General features: G+C 38.1%; 2 protein-coding genes across 3 annotated transcripts; one reads left to right on the forward strand and one right to left on the reverse strand.

Moving 5' to 3' along the window:
- Window positions 1–4,433: 4,433 nt before the first annotated feature.
- On the forward strand, window positions 4,434–7,560 carry ucp1 (uncoupling protein 1; the record flags this gene model as incomplete). Its single annotated transcript, XM_083935521.1, has 6 exons — window positions 4,434–4,559; window positions 4,875–5,073; window positions 6,416–6,613; window positions 6,719–6,820; window positions 7,129–7,309; window positions 7,446–7,560. The coding sequence occupies 6 exons, from the start codon at window positions 4,434–4,436 to the stop codon at window positions 7,558–7,560; spliced, it is 921 nt and encodes a 306-aa protein (XP_083791647.1).
- Window positions 7,561–8,140: 580 nt separating this feature from the next.
- Window positions 8,141–14,660, reverse strand: elmod2 (ELMO/CED-12 domain containing 2). 2 transcript variants are annotated; one of them, XM_083929967.1, is made up of 9 exons: window positions 14,575–14,660; window positions 13,054–13,201; window positions 12,929–12,957; window positions 11,847–11,944; window positions 11,576–11,705; window positions 10,969–11,102; window positions 9,886–9,945; window positions 9,571–9,704; window positions 8,141–8,931 (listed from the first exon to the last, which is right to left on the reverse strand). In XM_083929967.1, exons 2-9 carry the CDS (start codon window positions 13,196–13,198, stop codon window positions 8,780–8,782), a joined length of 882 nt encoding a protein of 293 aa, XP_083786093.1. In that variant the 5' UTR covers window positions 13,199–13,201; window positions 14,575–14,660; the 3' UTR covers window positions 8,141–8,779. The 2 variants fall into 2 exon arrangements, with proteins under 2 accessions (XP_083786093.1, XP_083786092.1); XM_083929966.1 differs by having other exon boundaries at window positions 9,886–9,954.
- Window positions 14,661–15,165: the final 505 nt, after the last annotated feature.

Raw genomic sequence — 15,165 nt, forward strand, 5'->3', positions numbered from 1 at the left:
TTACTGGATCATATTTTTATGTAATGACTTGCCTGGTTAAATAAGGGTCAAATTATTAAAAGAAAATGAGTTTTTTTTTTACTATAAATGGATAGCTTGTGAATTTCCCTCCAGGAAACCAATAAAGTTATATACTTATCTTAACCTATAATAATATATCATTACAACATATTTTTTCATTATATTTTTTTAAAAATCTGAATCTGTAAATTAACTTAAATTATAAATGCAGTGGATTAGAAGTATACAGTATTTAAAAAATGGAAATACTAAAGTACAGTGGGTGAGGAAAGTATTGAGACCCTCTTGAATTTTTCACTCTTTGTTGATTTGCAGCCATTGGCTAAAATCATTCATGTGAATTTTCCCTCATTAATGTACAACATCACCCCATTTTGACAGTTAAAGACAGAACTGTTGAATTTGTGGCAAAAAGAACAAAAAATAAAATATCACATGGCCATACCTGACCCTTTGCTGTGACACTCATATATGTTTAACTCAGGTGCTGTCCATTTCTTCTGATCAGCCTTGAGATGGTTCTACACCTTTATTGGAGTCCAGCTGTGTTTAATTAAATTGATTGGACTTGGATAAGGAAAGGCACACACCTGTGCATATATATAAGATCTTACAGCTCACATGTCAGAGCAAGTGGGTATCAGCTCAGAGACAGAATTGTAGCACAGATCAAATACAAAATAATTTCTGCTGCACTTCAGGTTCCTAAGAGCACTGTTGCCTCCATAATCCTTAAATGGATGAAGTTTAGGACGACCAGAACTTTTCCTGAAGCTGGCCATCTGACGAAACTGAGCAATGGGGGGAAGAAGAGCCTCGTTGAGAGAGGTAAAGAAGAACCCAAGGATCACTGTGGCTGAGCTCCAGAGATTCAGTGGGGAGATGGGAGAAAGTTCTAGAAAGTCAACAATCACTGCCGCTCTCCACCAATTGGGGCTTTATGGCAGAGTGGCTCCTTATTGCACGACACATGAAAGCCCACAGTTTCCCAAAAAAACACATGAAGGACTCCCAGACTATGAGACATAAGATTCTCTGGTCTGATGAGACCAAGATTGAACATTTTGGCTTTCATTTTTTAAGCGGTATGTGTGGAGAAAGCAGGCACCTCTGCCCAATACAATCCCAACAGGGCTCAGGACCTGAGAATGGGCCTGAGGTTTACCTTCCAACAAGACAATGACCCTAATCACACAGCTAAAATGACAAAGAAGTGGCTTAGGAACAACTATGTGACTGTTCTTGAATAGACAGAACCCTGACTTGAACCCAATTGTGCATCTCTAGAGAAACCTGAAAATGTCTGTCCATCAACGTTCACCATCCAACCTGACAGAACTGGAGAGGATCTGCAAGGAGGAATAGCAGGATCCCCAAATCCAGGTCGGAAACATTTGCTTCAACTCAATACTGGGCAAAGGGTCTGAATACTTATGGCCATGTGATATTTCAGTTTTTGTTCTTAAATACGTTTGCAAAAATTTCTAAATTTCTGTCAAAAAGGGCTGCTGTGTGTACATTACTGAGGGAAAGAAATAAACGTGAATGATACTTTCCGTACCCACTTTAATTCAAACTTGGGTTATTCACTTAGGTACAATACTTAAGTTAAATGCACTTCATTACTTTTCAACACTGGTTATAGATTAAAATATCCATTTACGTAGTTCAAATTGTCTCCACCTCGACCAGCTTCAACATTAAAATTCTGCTTACATGTTAATGTATTGGTAACTTAAATCATGATCACTTTTACTTTTGATCCTTTAAGTACATTTTACTGATCATTTTCCTGTATTTAAGTAATATGAATAATCTGTTTTACTTGTAACAGAGTATCTTTAGATTAAAACTCTTGTAGTGTTACTTTAACTGTAGTAAAGTACCTGAACACTTTTTTTCACCACAAATTGAGTAAAACTGGAGTATCAATACAGCGGCGTGATCGTTGTGAAAGCGCATTTATCTTTCCAAAGCGGCTGAATTAGTACATTTACGTTGTACGTCTACTCAACTATAGTTCACACTACTGTGCTACACCTCAGTGGGTTACAAGGCCTCCCTTGCTCTCTCCCTCTGCAGACCACACACTGGGGTTGTGGCTCAGGTTAACCAATCACAGCAGAGTGAGCTCACTTAAAACTGGACCTTCTGCAGGTTGAAAAGAGGCTTCCCCTCTGATGATTCATTTATCTGAAATCATGTGTTGGTGGACAGGATAGATGAAATATTACTTGTATCTTTCACAGATCTCACTTTTTGAAAATATAAAAAATCTCAAATAAAAGAAAAGGTCTATAGTTCGTTGCTGATTATACATCAATGAAGAGAAAGACTTGACAGTATGACGGGAAAATAAAATGCTTGAGAAGATTTTGATCTTCAATTGTGTGCTTTGGATCCTGTTTTTATACTTAAGGTGTTTTAATGAGAGTTATAGACCAATTTCCCAATTTGTTTGGTACACCTGGCTTCAGCTAACTTAGTCTAATAATAAATCCCACTTTTAAAGAAGGAAAGTGTTTTTTTAAACAGGTGTTGCTTGGACTATTCTTTGTGGTGCTGAGCTGAACTGTATTACACTAATAGTAGTTTCTAATATACAGTTTATCCTCATTGGTATACAGTAAATGGGGCGGGCAAATATTAGAAACACTTCCCAATATAATGTGATACAACTCAGCAGAGAAGTGCATCCTCCAAAGTGATCACACAGTTACATCAACATCTCTCTCAACAGTTTGAACAAACAAAGCTGAACATTATAACCTTCATGAAAGTATACGAGTTACTGAAGGACTGTTGTAGGAGACTGCATTGGTTTTAAGTTAGTTGTACGTAATAGACTGACAACTGAGTGTTGTGGGAATAAGGTCACATTTTCTTCCTTGTTTCTTCTTCCCAAAATCTGACTTTCGCATAATTCCCATGCTGTTTGAGAAGCTACGTAGGTTTAGGACGAGGTATTATGAAACCGGCCCCTTCACTGCCACACTGCTGAGGCCGAACACGCTGTGACGCAAAGGTCTTATCTGATCCAAAGTGAACTTCAGCCACTAGTTCACATCACTACTCTCCCCCTAAAGCTTTTTTCCCCCTTTTAAAAAAAAAAAAAGCAGGTGCCCTCTTTTACAAATACATGAAAAACATCTGTTTTTGAGAAATCTGGATGTGTTTTATAATTAATAAATGTGCAAATACTGAATGATACAATAACTACAACAGTGAAAAGGCAACGTGATGGAAAGTTATAGAGACTTTTTTTTTAGCCAATCAGCTCAGAGCACTTTCTCTGTTGTTCACATGTCTGTTCTGACACTGATAGTGTTTTATTATGACTGCTGTTATGTGCACAGAATCTTAGGTTAGGTCTAGTAAAGTAAATACTTAATATTAACAGATACAGCAGAGTAGGAAAATCTACTTACTGTACTGAATGTGAGTAGACATAGTGTTGATTATATTTCAAGTCAGTTTTATCTTTAGTGTCAAATCGTAACGAAAGTTAACTCCAGATATGATAGGATTTTTATTTATGATTTACAGAGAGCCAATAATTCCCCCATGAGCAACAGGGGCGACGAAACCCTTCCTTTCAAGAGGCATGAATGTCAGACAGACCTGGGGCTCATGGTGGGCGGCCATCTGTCTTGACCACTTGGGGGAGAAAGAAAGAGACCTAGAGATGCACAGCAACCACAATAATAACAGAAATATGACCGATAATGATTATGGCAGTGGATATACTAGAATAATACGAATAGTAAACAATAATAGCGGTAATAATAATGGAGACATGAGTAATTTAACAGTGGAAGTAGAATAGTATTAATAATTGCAGTAATGATAATAGAAAATATCTGAAGATAGATAAAATTTACAGATATCTGATAGTTTATAGAGACTTTTAGAAATTTACCACACTTTGGATGAAAGGATACTGAGTCAAAGAATGGGGGAAGTGAAATAGTTGTTTTTCTAAAATGTGCCTGCACTGTGGGGTAAATTGAACATTGACTTTCTGCGAGTTGGTGGACTTTGATTTGACCTGTGTGTACAGGAGTACACAGTAACGCCTCTCTGCGGATGTCATAAAAAAAAAGCCAGCCAGATAATGTATAAATACAGAGCTAAAGATGCATCTTTCCTTTCGGCGGAGTGGCACCCTTTATGGATTATAATCTGGCCAATCAAATCCCGCCCAGTGACAAACTACTGAGGATCAAAAGGAACTTTAAATTTTAAACAAACAATGTAAGTATGTTTTTCTAGTCTACACTTTGATTGGTGGCTCACAAAAGATTTACTAACGTATGATTCATATGTGAGGTTAATGTTTATATCATATTTTTTTTATGGTTATTTGTTCTGATCTGTGTTTGTGCATACCTGTAAACACAGTTTTAGGAAACATGGTGGGACTTAAGCCCTCAGATGTTCCCCCTCCACTGGGGGTGAAGATGGCGAGTGCTGGGGCTGCAGCCTGTGTCGCTGATCTTTTCACATTTCCTCTGGACACAGCCAAAGTCAGACTACAGGTATCTGTTCAGTGATGCAGACAAAGAAAGAAAGAAACATCTGTGTTCACATCCAGTATCATACAGCATGTTTTCGTCACATTTACTGCAATGGATCTGATATAATGATCTTCAGTTTCTGCTACATACTATTTTGAAACAGTGTGATGTTGGCTACTATTGACTGAGCAGCTTGACTCTGTCAGCTGCCCCCCCCCCCCCCCCCCCCCATCCCCCTAAATCAATTGCACTCAACAACACAGCATTAAATCTAAAATATTTCTGCTTTTGTTCTGTAAAACTGGTTTTAGCCTTGAGTACAATCTGTGACCCCAGATTCAGGGAGAGAAGAAGGGAGTGGAAGGGATCCGCTACAGAGGGGTGTTCGGGACAATCAGCACCATGATCCGAACAGAGGGGCCCAGGTCTCTGTACAACGGGCTGGTGGCGGGGCTGCAGAGACAAGTGTGCTTCGCCTCCATCAGAATCGGCCTCTATGACAACGTCAAGAGCTTCTACACTGGTGGCAAAGACAGTAAGTGGTTACTGTTGAAGTTCGTGCAGGGTGTCTTTTAATAATGCATTAAGAATAATCTATTCTAGTCACTATCCCTCAAAGTCCCACTGTTACAAACCAAAAGGCTTACATTAAAGATGAATATCAACTGCAGCTCCCAAAAGAGTATGTCTCAGAGGTCTTTACAATCCCCACAGCGTATCACATCCTCTGTTTTCAGACCTTAGATAAAGAAAATCTGTTTTCAACAAGATAAATTCCCTTTAAGAGAACTGTGGGGAAAAAGTGAGAAACCTGAGGAAGAGCAAAAGTGGAGGGATCCAGCACTGACAGGAGTACAATATAGAAAGACGTTACAGCAGTAGAATATCAATACTGGGATTCCAAGTAAATAAAGTACACAACATGTTTAAGTAAATAATAGGGGTAATAAGAGTTTAGGACAAAGTGTACTGTGTGAAGATCTGAGGGCAGTGACACTAAGGGTTTTAATTTAGACTCAGTTTAATTAAATAATTTAAATAATTTAAGTTGAATTAAGACAGTTTCATAGATGGCAGGTGTTTAAAAAATAAATATATATATATAGATATATATATACTGTGTATATATATAGATATATATATACTGTATATATACTCTCACACTCAAGGTTCATACGGCCTTTTAAGAGTAAAGTTCAAGCACTTTAAAGGTACCTAAATATTTCAAGAATCTCAAAGCTTTTATCATCATCTCAACTGTTTCTATAAATGCAGTTGTGAAACATAGTTGACAGAATTTATTTTTACTCACACTTTGTTTATATTAACAAAAAGGATCAAATGGCCGGATTAACCTCGAAAGAATAGCTACATGAGAAAAGTTTAATGCTCATGGCAACTCATTCAGTTCATCATTTAGGGTTTTTGAAAGGGTTAGTCTGCTCAGCGTCTGGTGTGAGACACGAGGAGACAGCAAACAAGTAAAACAGTTTGTTTCATTACAAAAATATTGGTTTACATGAGTGACTGTGTAGATGAGAAGTAGATTTATAATATATATATATATATATATATATATATATATATATATATATATATATATATATATTCTTAGTGATGCTTCTATGTTTGCTATCCACTTTGCGGTCGTAAAAAGGAAATTTACCCTTTGTGGGACTAATAAAGGAATATATTATTTCAATCCAAGCATATTCCTAACAGTAAAGGGTTAAAATTAACATTTTCCAAATTTTGTGTGAACCCATGCACATTTACTGTATATACACAGTAAAGCACAAGTACCTCAAAGTTATACTTTATTACAGTAATTGCAATTTATATTCCACCACTGGTTGTTCCTGTCTGTCCCTCTCCAGACCCTGGGATACTGGTACGTATCCTGGCTGGCTGCACTACAGGAGCCATGGCGGTGTCTTTTGCACAACCCACTGACGTGGTCAAGGTTCGATTCCAAGCTCAGGTGAACCTGGACGGTGTGGCTCGACGCTACACTGGCACCATGCAGGCCTACAAACACATCTTCCAGAATGAGGGCATACGTGGACTCTGGAAAGGTGCTGTTTAGGAGGCATGCTTCAAAAATAAGTGACTCCTTTGGGTCTCATCTGCCATGAAAATATGACGCATAACTAAAAGGTATTATTTTCTGTCTTTTTCAGGCACACTGCCCAACATCACAAGAAATGCGCTAGTTAACTGCACAGAGTTGGTTACATACGACCTGATCAAGGAGGCCATCCTTAGACACAACCTGCTGTCGGGTGAGTGAGAGCACACAATGCAACCCCAGAGAGACAGCTGATTGGATTAGAAACCTACACACCCTCTCACGCCTTCAGCAGCTGATAACGACACACATGCTGGTACAGAACACGGTGTATTGCCCCCTCACAGTGCTGTAAATACGGTAGTTAATACGACATCTATCTCAATCATTTATATTGCTTCATTTACAAGGTTATATAATCTGCTGACATGGGTTTCTATAATGCTCTTCCAGAACAAAGGCCTTCTGGTTACTCTCATTCATACTCTTTAGTTGTTGTGTTCACTATCTCTCTCTCCACAGACAATCTGCCTTGCCACTTTGTATCTGCGTTTGGTGCTGGCTTTGTCACCACGGTGATCGCTTCCCCAGTAGACGTGGTGAAAACCAGATACATGAATTCCCCACCGGGCCAGTACAAGAGTGCTATAAACTGCTCCTGGACCATGATGACTAAAGAGGGGCCGACAGCTTTCTATAAAGGGTGAGCTCCTCTCTGACTCCAGCACAACCTCATTTGTTTAATTTGTACTTGAGGTCATTCGCTAAAAATATCTTAAAGCAATGGTGATTTTATGAACCTATTTTAGTTTTTCATTTTCTTTCCCCCCCCCCTGAAGATTTGTGCCCTCATTTCTGAGGCTGGGATCGTGGAACGTTGTGATGTTTGTCTCATTTGAACAAATCAAGAGAGCCATGATGGTCACAAAGAAGAGGATTGAGGACAGAAATTGAGGTTTCAAGTTTCAAACTTTGACTGAAAAATCTGAACCACCACTGGGTTGAAACATCACTGAAGAAATACCAATTCACATTTTCGTCTCATGGTGACAAAGAAAATCCTTTGTTGAAAAAGGAATATTGGTGTGCAGTGTACCTTATATTTGACTTTATGTTGAACTGATACAGAAAAGAAACACAGTTCTAGCTTTATATTTATCATTTTTCTTAATAAACCCACTGTAAAATGTAATGGGTATAAATGGTGCGAACACTAGGTTGTGATAACTCGACTTTGGGAAGTTGAGCTTGCACTTTTAAGATCTGTTAATCTAAATCTGCCAATTGCAGGCAGATTGCAGGCAGCTTATAGCAGTGCACCTTTTAAATAATACTGCTGCCCATGATAACATGTCAAACAGGTTTATGTGAACTCTCAATTTATTTGACTTGTTTTAAAGACTCTGTGCTTGCTTATTAACTTGTGCTATCATTTCCACCACGCAAAACACATTTCAAAACATTAAAATGTGTATTTATTAACTGAGTCAGATGTGTTAATCATTACATACCTTCCTCAGAAGCAAACCACAGCATAAAAATAACAGGTAATAAAAATGCAGTTTTCAGACACACGAATGAAAAAGAAGGCAAACAACCACATCACCCATATTAGGGAACACAGGTGCCATCAACAGGGATACATTAAAACATGCACAAATTTAACCATGGTCTCTGGACATAAAAAAATATCACATTCCTGAGCGGGACAACTGTGAGAACACAAGTCTTGTTTACATAATACATCAAGACGGCTACAGATATGGTAGTTAATCACCATTTTTTTAATTACTGTAATTTCAATGGCAAAATTTGCTCACTGAAAATGCTTAAAATCCTCATAAGACAGACTTATCTCTACAGCCCTCTGCAGGAGCTCTCATTTCAACCTTAATGAAGGTTAATTAAGCTGGAATGGTCATTTTTGAGGTAAAGGATGTTACATTTGTGCTCCATTTTAAAACTCTAAACTTTGACTATAACAAGATGGACAAAGCCTAACTAATGAACCACAAAACCAAATATAAGATTAGTTTGTTTGAATATTTGAGCGACCAACCAGGTTCAGTCTGATTTTTCTGTAAATGTTCAGCAGTGCTGCTTGCCTTCCTCTCCTCGGTCGAACAACATCAGGGGCCATGGAGAGGTGAGGGGCTACTTCTGAATGTTAGTTTTAAGAACGCACAGTCAATGTGAGGGTAACATCAGGGGCCTGTAGATGTGTCTTTACTATGTTATGGAATTTTTCTCTGTACTGATTGAACTCCATGATGCTTTCTGGTTCTTCTGCCACCCAGAATTTATCAAATTCATACGCCAGATAACCTAGAAGAGAAGAAACACGTATTTTAGAGAATACTTTATTAAAAAAAAAATTAGAACATTTAGTTTTGTATTGTTTGAACAGACAAAGAATCAGATCCCCCAGCTACGGCTGTCATTACAACGTGTTTTGGTGCTTGACCACATGAAAGTACAGGTGCACCCAAAATAGATAGATAGTGATCTGATTGGCCAAACCACCTCCAGAAATGCTCAGAGATGAATTGTAACCGCGTTGCTGTGTATATGAAAATAATTCCTTGTTAATCCGCATACAATAAGTACCAGCACTCGCCATTAACAGGCCCAGATGTGGGGGCCGCACAACTTTCAACCCAGACACGAAGAACATCATGCAGAAGAAAGAGAAAAGTCCAATTAGAGAAATACACTTTTTGTTTTGAAAGAATCACAGTTCAGCTAGTGTTGTATTTCAAATGGTAGACCCCAGCAACATGTCTATCCGTGTCCCCGGCGTGCGGCATTGGTTACATACAATTTGACATTTGGTTGCTTGAGCTGTACAGAGTGATTGGATCTCCATGTGGACACTGGATACACATGTCAATACCAAGTGTAACTGCCACTGAGGTCAGAGATGTTGACAAACAGAAAAATGATGTGATTTTCTTTTTTACTCACAGTATAGCTGATGAAAGTGCTGGACCTCAGGTGTGCCCAGTACTGTATTGTAGAAATGGGGTTTCAAAGCGCCACTCTTCAAGAGGCTGTAGGCCATCTCTGTCAAGTTGATCCCAACGATAGCGTATGAATACCTGAAATACACAAAATGAACATCACCTACATGCCAAAATCGAACGTGCACACAAAAGCTGACAGTGAATGATTTTTAGGAAGATAAAACTTTTGTGGAATAGCGACAGAAAATGTGTGGGTATTAATACTGAACATGTATGAATGAAAAGATGAATGAATTAATGTATGAATGTCTCTTACCCGAGTTTAGGATGGTTTGCATGAGACAACACCTGACGAGCCTCCTCTGTGTAGTTTTCACTGAAAAAACTGAAACAAACACATTTTAGTGTAATTATTGTTTACTGTGAAACAGTCCTACACTTAGCCTAAAATTGTAGCCAGCGCCAATTATAACCATTTAAAGAGAAACTCCACTGATGTACAAAATCATAGCCTGTTTAAAGGTCTTGAGGAGTACTACTGCATATGTGGAAAGCCTTTTGTACTTATATACTCTAATGATCTCATAAAGGCACAATTGTCCCCTGTTTGTCCACACGTTGCAGCCAAGGACTCTCACTCTTCAGTGTTTGATTATGGTCATAGCAATAACGGTTTCTTTTAATACCAATCAGGGGTTTGATTCAGAGGATGTACGGTTCTGCGTTCTCTCAATATTCAGCCCTGGCTTTTGTTTGTTTAAGTGGCGGATTATAGGCTAGTAGACAGCGCGGCATAAACACACATGCATGACTCTACACAGATAAATCATTAACAGGAAAATGTAAAGACTTACTGTATATGTGCCTGTTTGGTCGTTTTTTGGACACAGATCCTTTAAGGTCTGAAAAAGCAGCTCATGGCAAGGATTGTGTGCAAATCATCAAAACAAATCAAATAGGTGATAATTTGAATATGTATTCTTGCTACACAGTTTCAATGTCAATTATAGTGATATGTGTATATGTTATATTTTTCTCTGCAGTGTTACTTGGTTCTATATAGGGTACAAGTATGAAATCCAGCTGACTGTATTTCCAAATAAGTTTGGTCTGATGTATAAGCTTTCTACATCTGTGTCATGTCTCACTACGTCTTTATGTTTTGTTGTTTTTGTGTTTTATTGATTTTTGGTGCTTTGCAACAAAGTAGGGTGGGTAAGAATGCCCAGAGCATTTTACAAAAGATTCATATCAACATCCCATGTGAATGAAACTACGTAAGAAAGGTATTTCCATCATAGATAGATGTTGAGAAAGGACAGTAGATGGCACTGATATCGTCTGCGGTTCCTTATACCAGAGTTAATAAATGTCTCATTGTTATTAACGGAGGACTCACACAAGGTTGATTAGGCCCAGCATGCCCATTCCTCTGAAGTCAGTCTTGGGGTCATCTCCTTGGAATCCGATGTCTCCCCACTGTTTGGTTATCCTCGACTCCAGTTTGACTGTTGGCATCAACAGCTCCCACAGCTGAGAGTACAAACCATTCTTGAGTTACACATTTTAATTGCCACTCTACTGAGTTACAGATACAATGGTTGTGTGCATAACATTTTGGATTCATAATTTTATCGTGCCGTCTATCTCGATTAAGTTTCAGAAAACACACATGGTTTTTCCTTCTAAGGCCAGATAGTTGTTTTGATCTCGACATTTCCGACCGGACTTGAAGGCAGCTTCATTTCATGAAGAGACGAGAAAGAAAAGAGAAGGAGGGACTGAGCCTTGTGCTGCTTTTGTTGCAGTAAACCATCAGCTGTTACATAAATTCCCAGGCAGTTAAATGATTGTGTTTCTTTTTTTTTTCTTTCATTTATTTTGTGGCAGTGAAAGAGGCAGGGATGTTTACTGTTGACTGTCTGATCGCCATACATGATTGGCCACTGTTGTGTGATGTCGGCTAACACATATGAACAACTGGATCCAGACACAGGAACACACACCTTCAACAGCATGGCCTCATGCTCTTGGTTCTCTGAGTTAAAGACTTCCTTTCTCAAGTCTTCCACATATACATACAGGCTGCTGTTTCCTGTTATCTGTAGCAGACAGGTGTGCAGGCTTTCCTTGAACCTAAACAGGCAGAAATATTTAAAAAAAATAATGAATACATTGATTCAAAAATTAAACTTGCTCTTTACTTGATATGATTTGGAAATAAAATAATTGCTGGTGATAAGTGACCTCAACATTACACATAAGAAGTGACCTTACAGTGGATCTTTCTGGGGTTTGACATTCTTCTCTTTCATGATTTGATCCACACATTGCTCTAAATGCTCCTTGTTGGTTTCCAAAGCTCCTCTTAAAACCTACAGAGGAGGAAAAACACAGGGGAGGAAGAGGTAGTCACAGAAGTAATGACACAGTGAGTGACCAGACAGAATATTGGCACTGTGGCTGCTATATAATCTATGCTGCCAGCCTCAGTTTTAAAAAATACCTTTCAAAGCCAACCTCCTAAACAATGAAAGAGATGACAAAGCACTTCTGTTTCTATACTGAATGGACTGCTGATCAGAAAATGCTTAACTTGCTGTAAGTGAGTAGTCAATCCATCTAAGCTGAGCAAGTGTATTGAAAGATAAGGACCGATTAAGCTCACAGTATATGTTTTATTGGAGTTCACACAAACGACAGTCTAACAGATAAAGAATAGGTCGGTATTTAAGCAAGAGGCATTTCCTTTACACTTGGATCCTATTCTTTGACCTTGCTCAAATAGTAAAGACAGCAAGTACTGTTAGTGAAGCTTCTATCTCACAGTGAGACTACTGTCCAGATCTGCAAAACAGGATCACATTATCTCAATCGTGGCATCTTAATACTGGCTCCTTACACATGCTGTTTCTCTTCAAAGGCCTGAATGGTTGCTCATATATCTGAAATTCTGACCCTATTAAAAATGTAAAGAGCCTCAAGATCACCCAAAAACACTGCTTGCCGTGTAAAAGTCTTTGCATTTTGATTAAGTGATCTGATTTCATGACCCATTACTGTCCTACAGTATTTATATATTGTATATGCAGTGCATTAAATCTGTTGCCAGTTTTCAGGATTTATAGTCTGAAAAAAAGTCTATATCTGTGTACTTGTATTTTGTGAGGGTAACACATTTCTGTACATCTGCAACATAAAATAATAGAAATACTCAAATTGAAAACTATTCTTAAACTACAAATATTAAAGATAACCACAGGAAATTGCACAGGAACAAAGCTTGGTATCAGGAACAAAACCACCTCTATGACCTATAATCTACTACATTAACAAACTAGTCATTAATATTTTCTTACCTTGCTTTTTGATGACCGAAGAGAATATTCTACAACAGGACACAAAAGGCAGATTAATACACCGGAAAATTGTTTCTACTCAGTAGGAAAGGAAAAAAAAACAAACTCTGAATGATTTAATTCACCTGCTTTTGTTGTCCTTGTTGCCCCAGGCTTGTATCCAGAGCATATTCTCTGCAGCTCACATGTCCCTGTTGCCTGTCTGATGAACCACTTTAGCCAGTATCTCAGGAAGGAGGTGTAGACATACTGCCAGATATACCCCAGCATCTTCTACATACAACATGGACAGAGAACAGGCATGAAAGGCATCCGCAGCAATTACTTCTATTTTTATTCCAGGGTGCAAGAAGGCTATGGATTAGAAAACAACTTGGCAAATTAAAGGTCAACAATCAGGACATTTGTAATGTAATTCTTATTAGGAACACATTTCAGATATCTACAAACCCATTGTTACTCGTCATAATTTCAACTGAATTTATCCTAAATGAATTTATAAAATGTAATTACAGATAGGAGCGTGATTCGATTTAATGTTAAAACCGCCTGCCATTGGATCATGTTAAGGTGAAAGAAGCAGTTATAGGAACTGTGTCACCAGTCGGACCGTTTTGGGCTCAATTCTATCAAACTTTCTGTTTAACGTACAAATACAAGTTGTTGTAATGTTTTTTGTTAATTTTATGGTCTTAAACTAAAGTCTAACTATATATCTTTGTTATCATATATCGTTTTAACGGTCTAATTCATCTTTGTGTTTACAAGAGTCGTCCAAATGACGCTAACACCGGTGAATTAACCGTGTGCTACTCTCCGCCCTAGTCGGACACCCCGATCTACTCGCCGTAAACAGTTGGAGCTGCTGGTCGTCCACATTAGCATTGATGCTGTCACAACATCCAGGACCAAACATCAGTCCTTCGTAATGAAATAAGACGCTTTAAAAGCTCCAAAACATACTGCAAAGTCTTCTTAATTTCCATTTTTAATGTAAACCGCCACCTGAGCCGCTCAGGCTGAGCATCGCCCAAACGTTCCTACTGCTCTCTCTCATCGGGCTCACTTTATTTAACTAATTTGACAAGTAAATGCCCATGTACAAATATAAAACTTCACCTGTAGATTCTTATAAGTGTGTAAATTAATTCTACTTTCACTTCGTTGGCGATCACCCAGTAAAAGCACCACGAAAAGACCGGAAACTGCGGCAGACCAGATCCGTCCGGATAGGGCTAATATCAGCGAACGGTGTCCGGCTGGTGATACATTCCCTATAGATAGCGAACAGCCCAAACAATAACAGTGTGGTAGTTAGCATTAGCGCTATGCTCACTTCAGAAAAACGTGACTATTCACTTAAATGTTATGCTACAAAAGGTTCGGCGATTTAGGTGGCGCTTTTGGCAAGCAGTCTACCCACGTGTTAGCAGATGGGTAGCTAAGTCAATTCCGGTTTTTAATAAACTAACTGAGCTAACTAGCTTCAAAAGTCACAGTTGACAGTAAGCGGTTCAGACAACAGGTTGTATTCGCTGAACTGTTAATTAGCATTATGCGGAGCTAACAGCTAGATGAGGATGGGACGGAACCATTGGTGAATTTAATATTATTTACGACGAATAAGAAGCTGAAGTTTATCTTACCCTACTGTTACAGACACAAAGATAATCGCAAACTTGTCTTCTCTTCACAAGCTAGAGCCGTCTGGTGAGTTAGCAACGGTTCTCTTGACAACAGACTGGCTCTGATGCGTTCAGGACCGTCATTTTTATTTTACGTTTAAAACTTAGACTTCTCCTTAGTGATCCCTAGTATAAAAAATACACTATTAGATCAACAATAAACTCTTAAACTCTTAACTCAATAAATACAGAAAGTAAAACAATAAACGATAGACTCTTGGTTAAATATAGAAGGTAAAACAATAGACAGTTAACAATAAACTCTTAGTAAAATATTTATACAGTAGAGAAAAGAATACAAGAAAAGTAAAATTCACGGAAAATTAAATCAGATAAATTAAGTGTAGAGTAACGTATAGAGGATACATATAGATAAAGATGTATATGACTGTATGTGGCTTAGGTTTATACAGTGGAAACATTGCAAATGAGAAAAACGATGATACATCGCTTATTTTTAAGTAGAATTTAAAAAAAAAAAATCAAAAACCAACAAGTAGAAAAGCAAAAATGAAACAAAGAAAAAATAAATAAGAAAACATTTTTTAAATT

Source organism: Echiichthys vipera, assembly GCF_963691815.1.
Source record: "Echiichthys vipera genome assembly, chromosome: 2".
In the NCBI taxonomy this organism is placed as follows: domain Eukaryota; kingdom Metazoa; phylum Chordata; class Actinopteri; order Perciformes; family Trachinidae; genus Echiichthys; species Echiichthys vipera.